A 20,656-nucleotide genomic window follows, 5' to 3' on the forward strand; every position below is an offset into this window, starting at 1 on the left:
ATGTCCCATGTCAGGGAGCTTTTCAACATTTCAATGGCTTAGTGGGATGCTCTTTTGAGCCCAGAGGGCAATTACTAAAACTTAAAGTAAGTGGGGAGGGGAACAGAAAACGTGACTGCCAGCCCAAACAAGTGAGGTCCAGGGGACGGCTTAAGTTGTGCATTAAGTATAATCTTTTGGCTTTGACAAGAAGGTGAGGTGACCAGTAATTAGCCATTCAAGTTGAACCCTAAGCACCATGACTTGGATGGGAAGTAGGCGGCTGCCTGGCCCACAGTTTCTAGCTGTTGAGAGCTTTGCATGCAGGAGCTCATCTTGAGCCTAATAAAGTGATTTTTAAGAGTGAAGCTGTTTGTTGGTTTGTTTTTCAATGTGTGCACTTTGATGTTTGTTTTTTTAACCCTCAAAAGTATTGGCAAGGATAGATCAGGGCACTAGCTAAATGATCCACAACAAGGCCTTGGAAAAACTGAGAAACCGAACTAATGGTATAGTTCAACCTTTACGGCTTCCCACTGCTGACATGAGCTCACCTTTCAGAAATGTATTTTCATGGGACATATCCATCCCAAGCTGGCAGAGAATAGATCCCTTGTAGCTGTCAGCAAATCTTTCCCATTAGCAAGGCATTCAACATTAGAAATAGGTGTAAATCTCAGTCTATAAATTCATGTGTTCAAGAAACATAAAATTTTTAGATTTCCTTACATCAAATTAAATTTGGATTCTGAGTAACCAGCCCACCAAGCTGGCAGGAAATTTAATCCAGCCATGCTTGGGCTGCTCTCACACCCCCACGCACCAGGATTCTGCAAAAGTCTGGGTCTTACAGAGTACAGGGTCTTATGCAATGTTGAGGGAAGACTACTCCAGTATTTTGTCATCTGTCTACACTGGTTAGTGCTGAAGTAGCAATTGTCGCAGTCTACATGGCCCACTTAGATCTCATCTCTGCTATTTCAGGCCACATGTGGGATGCCAGGGATCTCTAGGAGGTGAGAAAACCCACCCTTAGGGTCTAGCCTCCCTTGGAGTACACACAGCCTCCTCCCTTCTGAGGGGTACACTTATGGAGTGGTTCCTGGCTCCCACAGCTCACAGGAGCAACAGGACAGTCTCTTCTTCTCCAGCCTAAAGAAGCTTTCTCTAGGCTTTCTCCTTTCTTGCCTTAAGCAAGGAAGAACAAGTCTGACTACGTATTTGATACGAAGAGAAAGTGTAAAACATAAGGAGAGCAAACACAGTTGAGTTCACCACAGTCAGCCTCCTCTGTGTGTGTGTGTGGGGGGGAGGCGAGGTAGTGGCTGAAACATCTAATTGGTTATCAGGTGAGAATCTCATGTACTCAAAACTCCCCCTGTATACATGGTTGGGTGGTGGAGGTCCAGCCCTATACAAAGTACTCCGATGCATACCAGAGTTTGAGAATCACTTAGTTAAACCAAAGGAAAGAACAACAACCAAAAAAGACTATTTGCAAATGTCTAAAATCACTAGTAGTAAAAAAAAGGATGGGGAGAGAATTCCAAAGTATTCCTGTTTGCCCGCAGAATTTACAACATTCTGATTTAATATAAAGCCTCTATATTTTTAATATAAGTTGATAGGTTTGCTTATTGTCAAAAGGATTAAAGGAGAGAATGCAGATATTTTAGGCAAGGATTAAATTCTAATTTAATTTTTTTGTAAGTTTTTTTTCTCTTTTGTGTTCTTTAGCTTCACTATGTATGAATTTATTATTTTCTCTTTAATCCTATTTGCTACTTGTGGAGCACATTGAAGTCCGCGATTGTCATTCTTCAATTCTGGGAAGTTCTACAGCAAGCTGTGAATTTAATCAGGACTGATGTGACTTTACTAAGTTGTCCTTATTGAGCAGCTACATCCAAGGCCTTGTATTTATTGGAATGAGAGGGGGATGGGATGAATACACTGTGTGCCAAAGGGGAAAAGCTCCGTGCGGAACACGGTCAGGAAAGCCCAGGCAGGGCGTCCACCGAAGCCCCCATCTGAAGAGCAGGGATGGAGTTTCCCCATCTGTGTCATAACTATGCTTAGAGGCCTTTCCCTGTTCAGACAAGATTTTACTCAGGAGCTCAACCTGTGAAACAGCTGCTCTGGTTGAAGCTCTCCTCCTCCCCCTCCGACTGGGGGCAGTCCTGGAAAAATCACAGGAGACTCAGCCAGCTCTACCAGCTCCTCCAGCGCTAGGCTCTTGGCCCACGTGTGATAGAACGCCCTGCGAAAGCTGATTAAACTGCCCTTTAAAGAATCCCATCTCCCACAGTGGAGATGTGTACTTGTCTTTAAGGCCTGCTCGCTCATATTTCTGGGAGGATCAGCCCTAGAAGATTCTGTTAGTTATGGAAATATGATTGTGTGTTTGAGAGGAAGCTTGGGTCTCTCTCTGGGGTGGAGGAGTTGAGTCTGAATGTAGAGGCACAGGGAAGTCTTCGTAGGACGGAGAAGATCTGCAGACAACAACATGAATTGTTTGAATTTTTAACATGAAATTGAAGGTCTTTCTGTGGGGGCGTGCCCCTCCTTCTCTCACAGGTTCCAACCACTCCCGATTGCTTCACACCTGGACAGATTCACATATATATGGGGCTTGTCTGGCTCCTACGGGCATCTGAGTTTGTGGACCCCTGGCCTATATGTAAAGCCAATGCTGCCCCAGAATTTAGCCAAACCAATGAAGTGAAGAATCCTCCCCATACATTTCCACATTGTCGTTTCAACTCTTATCTTCCGATATGTACTCCTGTCCCCCAACACCACATCAGAATTAACCTCTATTGTTCCCGTTAGCCTGATTTGTAGCTCTCTTAGGGCTTAGAGCAATCTGTCTCATATTACCATTTTCTATACAGTAGTCCCCACTTATCTGAGGTTTTGCTTTTCTAGGTTTCAGTTACCCATGGTCAACCATGGCCCAAAAATAGATGAATACAGTACAATAAGGTATTTTAAGAGAGAGAGAGAGACCACGCTGACATAACTTTTATTACACTATATTGTTGTAATTGTTCTATTTTATTATTAGCCATTGTTGTTCATCTCTTCCTGTGCCTAATTTATAAACTAAACTTTATCACAGGTATGTATTTATAAGAAAAAACATGTAAGAGTTCAGTACTATCCACAGCTTCAGGCATCCACTGCAGGTCTTGAATGCATCCCTAGCACATAAAAGAGGGACTGAAGAATTACTCATTAAAATATATCTCTGCAGGGACTTGGACAAGTACTCAATAATTATTTTTTGACTTATTGTCAGTTTGGATCAGCTCTGACTGCCACAATGTACAGAAGAACTGTAACCATCGTTACAGCCTCCATGCCGTCACCACTTACCTCCCAGTGATATGGCCCCTCTCAAGAGCTGTTTGGAGGTAGAGAAGAGAATAAGACCAGTGGCAAATCACTCAAATCTGGTACTATTCAGTTAAAAGGAACATCATATATAGGGAGAAAAGCTACAGAATATAATGGACCCTTATTTTAAAGGAAGAAACAGACTTTCCTCCTTGCTAATGACGACTTGGGAGGAGGAGAATGTGAAAATGTGTGTTTTCATACAGAAACCAATGGCCTGCTGCGCCCCTTCCAGTCTCTCTCATATGGACCCAGATGGGCTGCTGGTTATTGTAACCAGGCCCAACCCACCCACCCAGGTGGTGGCTTTACCTCCAATTCCAGGTCATTTTGGCACACCAGGCGAGCTTCGCCAGCACCTTTCCAGCTCTGAAAGGAAAAGAAGGGTACTGCCATCATGAATGGAGCTGGTGTGTAGACTGAATAAGTCACAGCAAGACTACAAGCAGTGCCATGTTCCATTCATTTAAGTAAAGAGAGCTGACATATTTTCCCAGGCTAGAAACAGAAATTGCATTAATGTGCTAATTGCAATCAGGACTATATCACTTTGCCTTTTTATTGCATTCAAATTTTTGTTACCCTATATTAAAAATCATACACCACTCTTCATTTCCCTAAATATTTTAATTGGTATATTTTAGTCTGGATGTGTGTACATTCTCTGTTCCCTCCCATCTGGGTGTAATTTTCCATCGTCTCCCCCTGATGATCTGCATTTTCTCCTTCAAGTCCCTCCTGTAAACCCACTTCTGTGGATCTTGCTTTCACATTATGCCATTAAAAGATCCAGCTGGAAGGAAGTGCCTCTGAATGGAGTCCAAGAGAAGAAACAAAGAAGATGGAAACCAGATGCCATTGAAGTCATCCCCATGTGAGTCATGGTTTTCTCCTGGAAAGTGTCTATCTCAATGCTGTGCATCTTTTCAATTTGAAGCCCACTAGGCAGAAGCTCTCCCTCCATCTATGTGTGTTTTAGCCATCCTCAGTAGAACCATATATTTTGAATACTATTGGCATACAGTAAATGTATACATAGTACTAACAGTAACAAATAAATATTTACTAGTTAGGTTTTAGATCCAACATAAGATAGTCATTTCTTTCATGGGTCATTTACCCACTCTTATTCCAGGCCCATTCTTCACCAGCTACTCTCAGGATTTGAAGTGAATGCTCTAGTTTGATAAGGGTGTAGGGTTTAGGATTGTTCAGTATTAAAAACAAATAACAACAAAAAACCAAAATATAGATAAAGCCAATGCTGACCTCCAGAGGTTAGAATCAACATATCTTTTCTTGTTTTTAAGTACAACTTAACCAGATTTCTGTGTAACAGATCATATCATCTCTGAAGTTTATTCATTCAGGTAGGAAAAAAGACCAAAAACTCAGCTAATATTATTAAAAAATAATAATAAAGCAAGAGGAAGATCCCTGTTTTCCCCAAGTGGTTTTAAGAAACAGCTTTCAAAACTCTTCTAGAAGGGTATTCAATTAAGCCAGTAGCAAAAATGTAACTGGCAAAATCTAATGTTGTTTTAAAAAAAACACATGTGCATGCACCCACATACACACACATTTATATACCCACACAATATTATATATATATATGTGTGTGTGTGTGTGTGTGTGTGTGTGTGTGTGTGTGTGTTCAAGATGGTGGACTGGATGCTTGCATTTATCTACACTCCTTTTCAAAATTCTGCTGAAGAGTCAGTTAAGGAAATAAATTCATAACCATGCTGAAGACAAAAAAGGAAACCATCAGCAGACATTTTGATACTTTTCTGGAAGAAGGAAAGACAGTGAATAGTATGGATAGATGAAAGAGAGCAGAGAAAGCAGCACCCCAGATATACTCAGGAGGAGGCTGCAGAAAGGGTGGAATGTTCTTTCCAAAGAAGCCTTGGGGAATCTTCACGTTGGACATGAACAGATTCAGAACTCAGGAATGGAAAGAGGAGCAAAAACCAAATGATTAACAGAAGGTTGACCAGAGAATAGTTGCACCGTTTGACTTTTGTCATCTCTCTCCTCTTTTCCCATGCATACAGATGGAGCAGCAAGAGGGGATTCAGAAACCTTCGTCCCCTCCCCAAGATCTGATCTATTAAGAAAATAAGATGTCTCTCTGGGAGAGCTAAGGCTTGTTGTATGGTATTTGGCATTCCACAGTGAAGCCCTCTGTTTTTGGTGTTTTGAGGTGAAAAGAAAGTCATTTGCATGATTCTCTGTACTTGCATCCTAAAGGGAAGCTTGTGGTTGACACATCCCACCCATGTACACAGCCAGCCACCAACCTCAGATATGCTTACTGAGGAGACACACCTACTCAGCAGCAGGGAGTTGCACCTGACACCTAGCCACCATTGTTAATTACCTAGCCCTTCATTCATAAATATAAACAAATAGCATGAATGATTGAGTTGACAGAGTGGAAATGGGGCATGAAAGAGAACTGTTATGCATGTGGTGTCAAAGGATACTATCTAACACCAAAGACTCAAGAAATAAAAGTGTAAGTCTATTGTTTAAAGTTATAATTGTCACTGTGGTTTGCCATCTCACATCCATTTCCCCTATATGTAGCTAGCAGAACCCTAACCTTCATTTGAAGTAAGCCTTCCTTCTCCACTCTTAGCTCACATGCTTTGGCAAATGTGAATGTAATTCTACACCCATGATGGAATATGGGACCTAGGTCTAGGCCAAAGTGTACAACCTATGCCCTTGGCCACATCACTTGTTTTGAAATGAGCAAGCCAACCCCATCTGCTTAAGTGGTATAGAAAATTATTGTGCAGAAATATTCTCTGCCTCCTTCTCACTTTCATGGGAGAAGAGTACTTCTCCATTCGGTTGATTTGGGGTACAGTCATGTGACTTTCTTTGGCTAATGAGATGTTAGCAGACATGACACAGCATAGGGTACACATGTTTGTGCAGCTGGTCTTGCACTCTTGTGCCTCTGTCATCACCATGATAATATGCTTGGGATGGGTCACTGGTCTCAGGAAAGAAGATAAGAGACATATGGAACAGGGCTGAGCTACACTAGCCCAGAAGCGTAAGCAAGATCAGCAGAGCTGTCCATACAAGCCCAGCCTAAATTAGCTGACCCCTAGCTGAGCTCAGAAGTGTGAGCAGCTCCTACTAAGATCAGCAGAACCCCCAACAAGCCCAATCTAGATCATCTGACCTCAGCCAACCCACACATACACATGTTAAGTAAATGCTTATTGTTGTAATCACTGTGTGTGTGTGTGTGTGCATGTGTGTGCGCGTGTGTGTGTTTTAACTGAGCATCATTGTGGTCACAGCTAAATAGCATTACAAGGAAGACAGATGCTTACTTTCCTGCTAGTCTAGAATCTAAGAGGATATGAAACCAGAACATAGAACTTGAAGATGAAGCGTGCAGACTGAGGACAGCTGAGCTGAAATCGAGTCCCGCTCACATTGAGCTCTCAATTTAGCCTGGTCTAATGCCAGTTCTGCCTCTGATCTTGTTTATATGAGCCAGTAAATTCCTTTTGTATTGCTGAAATCAGATGGATTTGGCTTTTTCTATCCAACTTGCAATCAGAAGAATCTTAACTAATACCAAAGTATACAGGTAACCAATGATAGAAATAAATTCATAAAAATGAGAAGAGAGGGGTGTGGGAGTGGTGTACACAAAATAATTCCTCATCTTACACGGCATGGACAACATAATGTTCAATTCAGTAAATCAAGAAATATAAATACAGGCATGTTTTATGGAGATGATCATGGGAAAGGACTGAAATAAGAAATAAAGTTGGTTTTACTGGGACAGAGAATATGACCAAGGGATGAGGTGTTCATTTTTTTTTTTATCTTATGGAGATCTGTGCTGTCCCATGGGTGGCCACTAGCAGCAGTTGGTCATTTAAATTTAAATTAATTAAAATTTAAAATGCAGTCTCTTGTTCACAGTAGCAGCATTTGTAGTGCTCAACAGCTAGCTACATGTGGCTAGTGGCTACTGTACTAGATTGAACAGATATTGAATCTGTCCATCACCATCACCGCAGCAAGTTTAGTTGGACAACACTGTAGTGGAGTGTCAGGAGTCACTGTGTAAAGTCAATGAATCAAACAACAGAAGTTTAAATACATCATTCAAAATTGCCCCATCACGATTTCATGGTACAGGCCCTGGAGGAAAAACGGCTTAGTTTCATTTCAAATCCCAGCTCTGATACTTACAAGTTACTGAACCTTGGGTAAGTCACATTGATCTTTCTGTACTTCAGTTCACTTATCAGTAAAATGTCAGAATACATGCAGATCTTTCTCACAAGGTTGCTGTGAGAATTAAATAACCAAATATATGTAAGTTCTTATATTTTGTGCCTAGCATGTGGTAAACATTCAATATTTACTTTTTATTTTCTATCCTTCTCTAAGTTAATTTTATTTTACCATATGCACATAGTTTAAATAAACTATGTATATATGAGATTTATAAATCAGTATTTAAATATAAATATAATATTTAATTTTTATCTCTCATATACAGTATATGTACATATACATATATCTCAGCTCCGGTTCATGGGATTATAGATGCTTTCATTTTCTTCTTTGTACATTTCTATAGTTTCCAAATTTCTGTATTGAACATGTATTATCTTTATCACCAGAAAAAAAGTTTTTACTTTTAAAGATACCAACATATTTTGAGATGAACAGTGTTCTACATCTGGATCATTTGCTTTTGCTGATTTAGTCCACAGGGGCCCATTACATAATCTGTTGTTAGCCAACTGGGGCTTCATGACCTCTTTCCTGGGCTATTACAAAATCCTCCTGGCTGGTCCCCTTCCTTGTCCAGCTCTCTCCCAGCCTCCCTGTGCTGTCTCCACAGTGCTGCCAGAGTGATCCTTCCACAGCACAACATTTATAACACTCCCCTGCTTAAAACCTGTCAGCGTTTTTCTGTCCTTTACAAGTTAACTGCCCAGTCCAAGGCATGCCCCACCAAAGCCTTCTTATTCTAACCTTGCCTGCCTTTCCAGTCTTTTAACCCCCCACCAAATGTATCCAAGTCTCCACCCACAAACCACAAGCAGGAACATTCTTCTATCCCTTCTCCATTTCCAGTTGGAAGTCCCATTTATCCCACAAGATGTGCCTAACTTTGCACTAATCTCCAAAAGCAGAGCTCAGAGCTCTTATTCCAATCATCACCACTGTCTCAGAGCCTGTTCTACTGAACAGCAATTATTTGTTTACATTCCAGACTCACCCTCAAGTATGTGCTCCTTGAGGGTGTGGCATCTTTGCCTTCCTGTGTCCAGCCCAGAAATTGACACCAAATAGTGCTTAATAAATGGTTGTTGCACGGATTCAGGAAGAAATTGTTTTAATTAAGATAGTAAATGTTCACTGCAGAAAATTAGAAAGTCTAGATAAATCAGAAGCAAAAAAAAAAAAAACATGAAGCACATGTAATACCACCTCTCAGTAACATCAACACCTTGGTATATGTCCACAAGCTAGATTAGAGGTTCTCAAGCTTTCTCGGTTCATGGCACTCTCAGTGTTTCCGTAAATTTGTCTAGCATTTGAGACCAAAATAAATTATGTTTATTATGTAGTTTAGTCCAAACACCTTAATGGTAGTATGTAGTTCCCAGTGTCCAAAGGTGTCACTGTGTTTCCCTAGAAATTTTAGAATATACTGGGATGGGTGTTGCTGTGAATTCACCATAGTGCCCCAGGATGCCTTGGCACACAGTTTGGGAATTACTGGTCTAGACCTTCTAAAAGGATCTTTTAAAATACAATACATTGTCATATTGTACAGACTTTTGTTAACCAATGATTTGTATTTAATAAGAAGTAATACATGACTTTCCTGCTTGGTAACTGCTTATCTACCAATAGCTAATATTTGATAAGTACCTGGTAAGTTCCCTATGAGGAAGGTGTAATGCTACATCATTATCTTCATGAAGAAGCTGAGACACTGAGTCGTACATGAACAGCAAGGTATACGTTTAAAAAGGAAAAAATGAAAAAAGAAACTGAGGCACCGGCAATTTAAGAAACTTTACCAACATCTAACAGGTAGTAAGTTCACAATCAGGCTGCAAACCCAAGAAATCAAGTTTTAGAATCCGTACTCTTTTAACCTTCACAGCATCATTTAAATGGGGTGTGAGGCTACAATGGTGTTCTATGGTAAAGATGTATTACAACTTACTTAAATCATATCCCAAATATTAGACATTTAAATTGTTTCCAGGTTTTCACTATTTTCAACAATCTTGAAATGAACATCTTTATGGCTACATAGTTTCATATTTATTTCCTTGGAGAAAAAAATCTATAGAAGTAGAATTTCTTTGTCAAAGAGTACAGTTTCTCAAAGAACTAAAAATAGAACTACCATTTGATCCAGCAATCCCACTGCTGGGTATCTACCCAAAGGAAAAGAAATCAACTTATTAAAAAAAGTACCTACACCCACATATTTATTGCAGCACTATTCACAATAGCAAAGATATGGAATTAATCTAAGTGTCCATCCATCAACAGATGATTGGATAAGGAAAATGTGGTACATATATACAATGAAATACTATGCAGCAGTTAAAGAGAATGAAATCACTCTTTTGCAGCTTGAATGGAACTGGAGGCCATTATTTTAAGTGAAACAACTCAGAAACAGAAAGACAAATATGGCCTGTTCTGTCTTATAAGTGGGAACTAAATAATGTGTCCACGTGGACATTGAGTGGGGAATGATAGGCACTGGAGACTCATAAGGGTGAGAGAGTGAAAGGGATGTGGATGGTGAGAAATTACTTAATGGACACAATGTGTGTTATTTGGTGATGGATACCCTAAAAGCCCTGACTTCACCACTACCAAATCTATCGATGTAATAAAATTAAATTTGTACCTCATCAATTTATTTAAAAAATTTTTTAAAGATGTACAAACTCCAAGTTTTTTAGTACTTGTATTCCAGCTATTCTACCAAATAGGCTGGATAAATTTCTATTTCATTATTTGTTTTTTCTAATTCAGTGTTTCACAAACACTGAATATTTTTATTATTTAAAAAAATGTTACCAATAAATCTCCCTAAGCCAGGAAGATACACTTACATTTTACAAACCTTTCCACAGCAAAGAATATATTTATGGAACAATGAAGGTGGCAGTAGGAAGGATTCAAGGGACCTTGGGCCTGCCCAGTCCTTATGTGACCATAGGAGAATAATTTAATATCTTCATTTCTACTTGTCTACTAACATGACCAGTGCTTTTCAAACTTTTCACAGAAATAACCCAAAGATACAAGAGAATAAAAACTTATTCCTAGAGTTAGGACCCTGGGGTGTATTGATCTAAAGAGATCCATTGCAGGCATGCAGTTTTTCCTCCTCTCAGATTCAGGCCAAAACTGCCTTCTTCTCCATAAGATGTTGGTGTTTTTAATATAGTAACGTGAGTTTTGTTTTTTCATTTTTATCAAATAGAATTGTTGCTCCAGGGAGATAGATGTGCAATAACTTAATATGTAGCTTCAAGGACCCCAAGAGACTGCTGCGTACTCCACTTTGAGAAACAAGAAATTATCTTCAAGATTCTTTCAACCTTGGTCAGTGTAAGATTCTAGAGAACACGATCTGTTCTCCAGTTAACCATAAAATGTGCGGTCATTATTCTGGGGGTGGTTAATTTTCCTAGAGGGGTCAGCATTTTTCTTTCCCATCAATTTCCTTGATTCCTGATACAGAAATGGCCTTTCCTCTCTGTTCTGACCATGCCTGGCCATCACTGGAGAGGCTGACAATTTAGATCCACATCCTAGAGTCACTAATAATAATAGTATTTCCATCTTCACCCTGAAATCCACACCCAGCTTTCTTAATTAACTTCCTTCTACTCTAAATTTGTTTCATGGCACAGGTAATGTGATGCAGCAATGAAGAAAGTCTGTTCTTGGCATAGAAAGATCTAAGTTAAACTCCCAGATAGACCTTCGGGAATCACAACTTCCCCGAAATTCAGTTTCTGCACTGGTAATATAGGCATAGTAATGGTTCTTATCCTGTCTCTCTGACAAGTATGTGGTGAAGATCCTACAAACAAACCTTGGGGGCTTTGGGTAAGTATTATTTTTATTATTTAATATCCATCCTGAATTCAGAAGCAGGAAAAAATTCCTTGTCACATTATCCACGACAATCCTCCAGTTTGGAATGTTGGCGGTTGGGAAGCATGCTCCAGCTCTGAGGAGGCTGTGGCGTCAGCTGGATGCTGCTGTGGAGCTGCCTGTACAGGTCTGCACCAGACACAGGGGAAGCCCTTTTGGAAACAATGATGGGCATTGTTGAGCTGGGTGGGGCCAGAGAGGGAATGTCGGTAACCACTAGTGAACTGTAGCCAAGTCCCTGCATGGCAAGAAAAGCTCTTTCTCCTGGGATTTGACTTTCTGATGAAGAAGTCACAACTAAGCTAAAATATTTTAAACTTTCAAGTCATCTAAGTCCCAAAGCTCTCCAGAGGCAGGTGGTGAATGCCTCAATGGGTCTTGAATAGGAACTGGAACCTCTGCACCAGTTTCTGCTTTTTTGCTACCACCAGCCCTAACCCTCACCCTCCACAGAACAAGTCACACCAGGGAAGAGTGAGAGCCAAGCTTTTTGTCGCTGCCAAGCCATGAAGACCCTGGAGGCCACATCAGACAAGCCATGAACGAGCAGCTCAAATTGAGCAACTTGAACAAGGAAACAAGCACAGGCGGGCACCACAAGCAAAACAAGGGCAAAAATTGAAGAAGGATGGAAAATGGAGCTCCCAAAGCAGTCATAGAAAAAAGGAGCATCAAGATTCATATCAGAAAAAGTGGGAAATAAAGGAATCACAGGCAAAAGAAGTGACCAAACTCCTCCCTACATCTCACACGCACGAGTTTGCTCACAACTCAGCCTTCCTCATTCTGTAGCCATTGTTTTTCTGCTGTTTTCTGCACGTAGTTTCATTTGGGGCACGTGTGGATGAATTTATAGGTCTAAACACCAGGCAGTGAGAAGCTATTCCCAGTTGTAAAAAAACAACAAGCAAATCTACAGATTGTGCTCTTGTTCAAAAACAGTTGGTTTCAGAAAAGATAACTCTTGTCTTAACTATATGTGATGAATACAGAAAAAATAAACTTTATGTCAGGGGAATAGGTTCATTTCTTAAAGGAGAGGAAGTCTCAGATTTTAATTTCATTTACCAAGCACAATATCCAGGAAACGTTAATCTAAGCACAAAACACACACTTTTAAATTATTCTTCACAGATTTGTTTCTTGCTGTCTTTACTTACATCCATATGCCATATCAGCTGGTCACCTGTTTCTAGTTTCTTTGTTGTTATTCAGTTGTTTGTTTGGGTGTTTTTGTCTGTCTTGGTTGTTCTGTTTCTTTGCTTTTTCCCTCTCGTAACTTTACTTGGAGAAGAATAAAGCAGCAGAAAGGAATAGGGGTTAGCAGCATGCCTCTGGAGTTTCTGGCCCTGTTCTACCTCACAGTGCAAAACTTGCTGAGCTCAGTGTAAAATGAAAATACAGGGCTCCTTGTTCAAAAATTATGAAGAATCTCAAGACAATGACCTCAGAGCATTGAACCAGGTACAGGGCCTTCTTTGACAGTTCAGTTCACACGGTAACTGTGTGACTTGGAAAAATCATCCTGAGAAGCCTCAGGCTTCTTATCTTTAAATTTGGGACAATAATAGTACTTATTTCGCAGACGTATGGAATGATTAAATGAAATGATGTTTGTAAAGTGCTTTGCACAGTACTTAGCACATAGCAAGCACTTAAATATTATTAGCTATTGTTGTTACAAATTACCTGCTTATACGTAATACCAAGAAACTGAAAATCCAAATGAAATGAGGAATTAGGCAACAATTAGGTCATACAAGACAATCACCACTAAGTCTTAAAATTTTTTTTTAATGGAGTTGGGGATCTTGCTATGTTGCCCAGGCTGGTCTTGAGCTCCTGGCTCAAGCAATCCTTCCACCTCAGCCTCCCAAAATGCTGAGATTGCAGGTGTGAGTCACTGCACCCAGGCTACACTCTTTTCTGTGCTTACATTTGAATTATCTGAACTGGAAATCTTTAACATAAATTACTCAAATAATTACATTAGTTGCCTCATTCACTTTGGCAATGAGTAGATCTGGTCAGTCAAGAATTATTGTTCAAATGTACAGTACAGTTCAAATGTTCTACAAAAAAAAAAAAATGAACCAGGCTAAGACTAGTGCAAAAAACTTGACCAAATGGGAAGATTTGGAGATGGAGGAACTACTTTGAGGGGAAGGTGCAAAAGAAAAAGATGATAGTGACAATTTTGAGATGATTGTCATTTACTGCCAGTGTGGACAGATCTCAAAATGAGAGCCTATATAAAATGCCCATCCTTTATAGAGAAGCTAGAGCTTACGGAAGAATTTTTTTAATTCAAATATTATATTGTAAAATGTTCCAGTGGTGCAGAAAAATACACTCATAATAAACCCACCCCATAGCTTTATCAAATCTTAACAATCTTTACATATTTGCTCCAGATTGTAAGATTTGTATTGTAAAATATAAAATACAAACATAGAACCCCAGCAAAATAAGTGCATAGCTTAATATAAGGTGAACACTCTTGTAATCACCATTAGGTCAAGAAACAGAACTTGGACACCCACACTGGAACCCCTCCATGAGCCCATTCTAATCACAAGCCTTTCCCTTGCCCCCCAAAACAAACTCTATTCTGACTTTTATAGAAATCACCAAAGAGAGACTTTTATTTTGGTTTGAGACAAAGAGAGAAAAGGAAATCAATATTGGCCATACAATACCAAAATAACACAACTGATAAATAGTATCATAAGCAAGAACCAGAAATCTAACAGTAGAAATTTCTCTTGGGCAATAAAGACTTCCTTTACTCCCCCTCAAATAATTGAAAGCTTTCCTCTCTTTTCCCTTCTCTCACACATGGATTCAACATTTTCCACATTGGATCCATTTTGGCATTTTTCAACCTATTTCATCTCTAACAGTGAAAACACACTGCCTCTGTTTCTGTAATTATTTAGCTAAAGCCACAAAAACTGGATAATGTTCAAAGTTGGAAATAATAATCAATAAGTCCATTAGGGTCCTGCTTCTAATATTAATAACTATACTTTTAATATTGAGGTTATTCTGTCTTTTTTTTTGCTTTTGCTTTTATTTAAGTTGGAGATTATGCTTTGAATAAAGATGCTAGTATCTGTGCAAAATTGTTTATTTCATATATATGATGGATCCATAGCTAGAATCTAGGTGAGACCAATGCTTTCATCTTACCAGATCCATAGTCTCCTAGATTTGAAAGGAATCTTAGACTTTCGTAAGCCCTCTGCACTTGGTAGATACCTATAATAGACACCATATCTGCAATAGAGACATAATGCATTAATTAGAATTAAAGGGGACCGTTTATGTGTTAGGATTCTGGGTGCAAGTAAAAAAAAACTCCAAATCATTTCAGCAAATATGGGAATTTACAGGCGCATTTAACAAACTGAATACAAAAAGGGCCAAAGTGACTGCAATACTTTCGACATTATTTTTATCTCTCAGCTCTGCCTCCACATTGGTATGTCAGCTCTCTTATCCCTAGCTGGCTTTCAGAATCTGAAGGTTGGAGTCATAGCTGTCCCCCACTCTAGGCTCACATTTTTGAGCCTCACATTCCTGGTGGGAAAGGGACTCTGTCTCCACCCCTGATGAAAATAAATCCTGAGTGTGTACAACTGCCAAAACTCTGCAAATATACCCTTAAGATATGTGCATTTCATTGTATGTAATTTTTATAGCAAAAAGAAAGCCCACTGTAAACAAATACTGAATCCTACTTAATGAACACAAGCTGAAACATTTATGGAGATGTGTATAATATTTGCAATCCACTTTTAAATGCAACAAAAAGAAATTGAATTAATAGCTGGTGAGATGGATAGATATGAGATAAAGCAAATGTAATAAAATGTTAATGGCTACTGGTAGAGTTTGGGTGGTGGGTGTTCACGATACAGTTCTTTCAACTTTGTGATGTTTGAAAATTTTCATAATAAAAGGTTGGGGGCAGGAATTAATCCCAAGGAAAGATTGTACTTTAAGTAGCTTGGGTCCCTTACCCAGTGCTGAACCAATGTGAGGGTTAAGACACTGACTGCTCAGCTTCCATCAGTTGCCTGCCATGAAACCATCCACCATGACCTGAAAGGCATTGTCACATAGCTCTTGTTCAGGACACATGTTAGAGGAGGGAGCAGAAAGAAAAGAGTTTCCAGGGAAGCATGATTCCCCGCAAAGAAAGGGGTAAAGCACAGACAAGTACTGGAGCACACCATCAGGAGGTAGGCAGCCACCGCATGTGACTCTTTGACCGTCTTCAGAACAACAGGGTGAATGGTAGGTTCTGAGTCCTGCACTGTGATGAGGTCCCTCCTTGCCATTCTCAAATCAAAACTAGCAATGGAATCCGACTTTTCTCAGCCAGTGACTTTTAAATACATGCCACAAGGGGTTGGAGGAAATAACTGAATATGCCAGAGTGTGAGTGACCAGTATTTCAGAGTGAAGACATACTTCTTTACAGATGGGCTAGCTTTCAACCATTTGCTACATCCTGGTTTAAGAGTGAAGCAGTTTATGTCACTTAGCATCTCACTCCTGTGAAGCCCAGATTCCACAATAAAAAACAAACAATATATATATATTTTTTAGTTTAGTAGATTAGGTTAGCTTGTATGTAAAGGGGAGGTTAATCTTTTCCTCCCTGCCAAGAGAGGGCTTAAGCACTTGTTCTTTAGTACAATTATGTATTAATGTATGTATTTTTGTACTCAATTATTAAAAGGCCCAAATTTCTTTCTCTCTGACTCTCTGTCTTGCTATCCAACTTTTGGATATTGGCTTTTACCAGGAATTTTAATAGTCAGCATTAGGAGATAATACACCCTTGCCTACAAAATTCAAAACACATTTGCATAGTTTTTAATTGACAGGAACATGAGGTCAGGTTTGCTAAATGAAGCCGGGTGTCCTCAAATTGGCTGAGAAAGGGTGTACATCAGCCAAGGCCATCTCAGCCTTTTGTCTTTTCCCACTTGATTTAGGAGCATCCTAGATGCTCCTCCATTCTTTCCTCCACTACCGCCTCCCACACATCAAAACTAGTAACTCAAGACGCTCCTGACAGTCCCAGGCCAGAGCAGGGAAAGAGCAGTTTCAGGACCAGCCAGCCGTTTCACCCAGGGTGGCAAAATCCCAGAACTCTATCAAACGACCAGCAACTACAGAGTCAACCACACAGGCTTTTTTGAATGGATTTTTTTCCCCAAAAATTTTATAGCCATTCATTTCTTCAATAGCTGCAGCAGTAGTTTTCAAATTATATTATGATAAAGAAAAAAATCCCTGGAAGTTCTGTATCTGAAACTGTTGCTGTTTCCTTCTGCCTAGCTCTCCAAAGTTATAAATATAAATTTAAGGAGCAATAATGATAACATCAGCTAGCATGTATCCAGAACTTATGATACACCACACACAATGCTATTCCCTTTACATATAGTAGCTCATTTAATATTCTCAACTACTAAATGATGTGGTTTCTATTAATATTTCCATTTTACACATGAACAAATTGGGGCATACAGAAGTTGAACAATCTGCCCCAAGTCACATGGTTAGGAAGTGGCAGAACTTGGGTTCAAAGTCAGAGATGGTGCTTTCACTACTATGATATGAAATTGAAGAAATTCTAAAGGGAATTGTCTTCCCAAGATCACACAGGAGCAGGGACTGGAAACCTGAATTTGCTACTTGGAACTCTGGGTCCTTTTCTGGTACAGTACAAATAGAACTGTGGGACTCCTGAGAACTTTCTCATAAAGAAGGGAAGGAGAGCCATCCCAGAGTGCAGTGACTTGGGTTTCCCAACCTTACACTTACAGAATTTGGCTAAAGGTCACAAATTGTGTCTATGTGAGTGGGAACTGCTCAAAAAAGACCAATAGATTTGGCCAAATCAGCTCAACCCAATCTATAAAGGTATCCGATGAGACAAGACCAGAGTTCCTGGGTTTATGGTGCCTAAGACTACAGTCAATAGAAGATGCTGGATGTCTGCCTTGTTCCAATTGTTTACACGTATGGAGACCTTACCATGGTCTGACCGAGGCCAATGAAGAGAAAGAACAATGAGATGAGCAAAACAAATATCAGATTTCCACTTTGAATCAGTGGTTCTCAACTTAGAATCTTAATATGATTCTTTTTTGTAGTGAAAACTTTCAAACATACACAGAAGTAGAGAAAATGGTGTAACAAATCCCACGTACCCAGCACCTAACTTGAACAATTATCACCACCTTGCCCTCTTGCTCAGATCTTTTTAAAAATAGAAACTGTAAAACCTCACTCTAGAAAAGTGCCATTCAATAGGTGGTGTCTCAGGATCTGCATCTTTTTCAAAGCTCTCCATGCAATTCTGATGGGCGACCTGGTTGGGGCTGCCTCAGCCCTGCTCTTAGAACTGGGGACTGCTTAGAATGGCAATCATTAAAAAGTCAGGAAACAACAGGTGCTGGAGAGGATGTGGAGAAATTGGAACACTTTTACACTGTTGGTGGGACTGTAAACTAGTTCAACCATTGTGGAAGTCAGTGTGGTGATTCCTCAGGGATCTAGAACTAGAAATACCATTTGACCCAGCCATCCCATTACTGGGTATATACCCGAAGGACTATAAATCATGCTGCTATAAAGACACATGCACACGTATGTTTATTGTGGCACTATTCACAATAGCAAAGACTTGGAACCAACCCAAATGTCCAACAATGATAGACTAGATTAAGAAAATATGGCACATATACACCATGGAATACTATGCAGCCATAAAAAAGGATGAGTTCATGTCCTTTGTAGGGACATGGATGAAATTGGAAATCATCATTCTCAGTAAACTATCACAAGGACAAAAACCAAACACCTCATGTTCTCACTCATAGGTGGGAATTGAACAATGAGAACACATGGACACAGGAAGGGGAACATCACACTCTGGGGACTGTTGTGGGGTGGGGGGAGGGGGGAGGGATAGCATTAGGAGATATACCTAATGCTAACTGACGAGTTAATGGGTGCAGCGCACCAGCATGTCACATGTATACATATGTAACTAACCTGCACATTGTGCCCATGTACCCTAAAACTTAAAGTATAATAATAATAAAATTAAATTAAATTAAAAAAAAGAACTGGGGACTGCATCTGCCTGAAAGAGGTAAGAAGGCTTCCCTGGAGTTGATGGCATGGCATTACATGACTTACAAGAAGAGATTCAAACATTCAGAAGTTTAACTGCCAGGGCCCATGCAGGAAAGAATTCATTCCAGGTGATTTGAATGAAGAAGATGTAAGGACAGAGGAGAGGGCAGGTTAAGGAAAAGTTAGGGTGGTTGATGCATCCAGAGACTAGCAACAATAGGAGGCTATTACCAGCCTCCTAGGGCCATTACCAGCCCTGGGGCCCAGGGCCAAGGCAGTTGCTAGAGTCTACTGAAAACTAGAACCATAGGTAAGGAGCTAATCGGCAGAAGCTGTAATTTGAAGTAATTGAGCGCAGCTACTTCTAGAGACATACTACAGAAGCAGAGGGCTCAGAAGTTGTACACTGACCTCTCTTCCCGCTCTCCTGTCTCCTACTGGGGCCTCTCAATGGCCAAACTCAACTCAAAATCAGCCAGCACACCAAGAGATGTATCTGCAGGGATCAGCCTCCCAGGGCAGACAGAAGAGCAGAGAATGCATCTGGGTAGCAGAACAAGATGGGAAATGGGGGCAGAAAATAATCAGCAGGGGAATAAGTCAGTCCCTCCTGTCCCTGGAGTGAGAGGAAATGGCTGATGCTTCCTGGAGTCAGTCTGACACTTCTCAGCCCTAGAAGATGCCAAGTCTAAGAGCAGAGGGATTGCCTAATCCTTGATAATACCAGTCCAAAACCCTTGTCATGGATGGCATTGAGAATGCTTTGGTGGAACAGATGAATGTACCCCTTTCCTCACAGTCAAGCTGTACTCCATGGGGGCAAAAGTTCAAGACTGTAATCATTGCATATTTAAGTTGTCACATTGGAGAGGCCTGGCTTAATTTTTTTTTAAGTTAACATTATTTACTGGTCACAGGGACATTAGTTCTCAGTGAAATGCAGTTAAAGGCGATTACCTCCTCATTGCCACTTATTCTCAATTTACCAACTAAAAGGACAATGTAGGGGTTCTGATTACAGAAGTTTTATGGAGCCCATTTTCCCCTTGAAATCTTGAACGCTATTATTTGCCAGTTGTTTAAAAGCTAGCATTTCAGTTTTCAAAGCTACAATCACATTTATTTTCCGGTTAAAGAGCAGGAGAAGAAAAACAACTCCCCAGGTTGAAGTTAATGTTTTTAACTCCTTCTCCCCAAGAGACATACACATATGCAAGCTTGCACCTCTAGGCTCTGGAAACACTATAAGCCATGTAACTGCACAGAACCAGGGAACTGTAATAAGACCAGAGCATCTAAACACAAGGCAGAGGAACCCAAGAAGGAAGGTAAAATTCTAAGCAGTCTCCTTTGAAAGGGTCACTGACCAACCGGGGCATACACAAAAGAAGGAGTGATCAGAGTGACAACAGACATTGAGGGTCTCTATTTGTCTCCAATTTTCTGAAGGAATGGAATAACTAATTATATGCTTTCAAAGGGCAGAACTAGAACCAATCATTACAGGAAAATCCCTTTCACCCCAGAAGGAAGAAGCTGATAACTGATTTATTCACTGCTTCAGTGCTGTACTCAGTGCTTGACTTATAAAGGGCACTCAATGTTTGCCAAATGAAAGGTCATCACAGGCACTGGTCAGTGGTAAAAACTGCCACTGTAGCTAGAGAGCTATGTGTCACTAAACAGAGTGTCCGGTGATTCAGAATTCAAAGCCCGGTTGAGCCCTTGCAGGGAGCACTGTCGAGTGCATCCCTGTATGCGATGGACAATTGAATCTGTTCTGTTTCTGGAGTTGATCAATTCTAAAGCTAATGGTGCTCAAGTGGACTAGAACTTGGTCAGGAGTGGAGGGTAAGGAAGTTATCAGGGCAAGTCTGTCCTCATTCCTGGGGATGATCAGAAGTGGAAGGTA

General features: G+C 40.2%; 1 protein-coding gene across 1 annotated transcript in view; it reads right to left on the reverse strand.

The window, feature by feature from the left end:
• Positions 1-20,656, reverse strand: part of ZNF365 (zinc finger protein 365) — a 289,598-nt gene that overhangs the window by 200,176 nt on the left and 68,766 nt on the right. Inside the window, exon 4 of the mRNA XM_063710064.1 lies at positions 3,691-3,747. Coding sequence (XP_063566134.1) covers positions 3,691-3,747 — 57 coding nt within the window. The remainder of the gene's footprint in view (positions 1-3,690; positions 3,748-20,656) is intronic.

The sequence above is a fragment of the Gorilla gorilla genome, chromosome 8 (assembly GCF_029281585.2).
Source record: "Gorilla gorilla gorilla isolate KB3781 chromosome 8, NHGRI_mGorGor1-v2.1_pri, whole genome shotgun sequence".
Classification (NCBI taxonomy): Eukaryota; Metazoa; Chordata; class Mammalia; order Primates; family Hominidae; genus Gorilla; species Gorilla gorilla.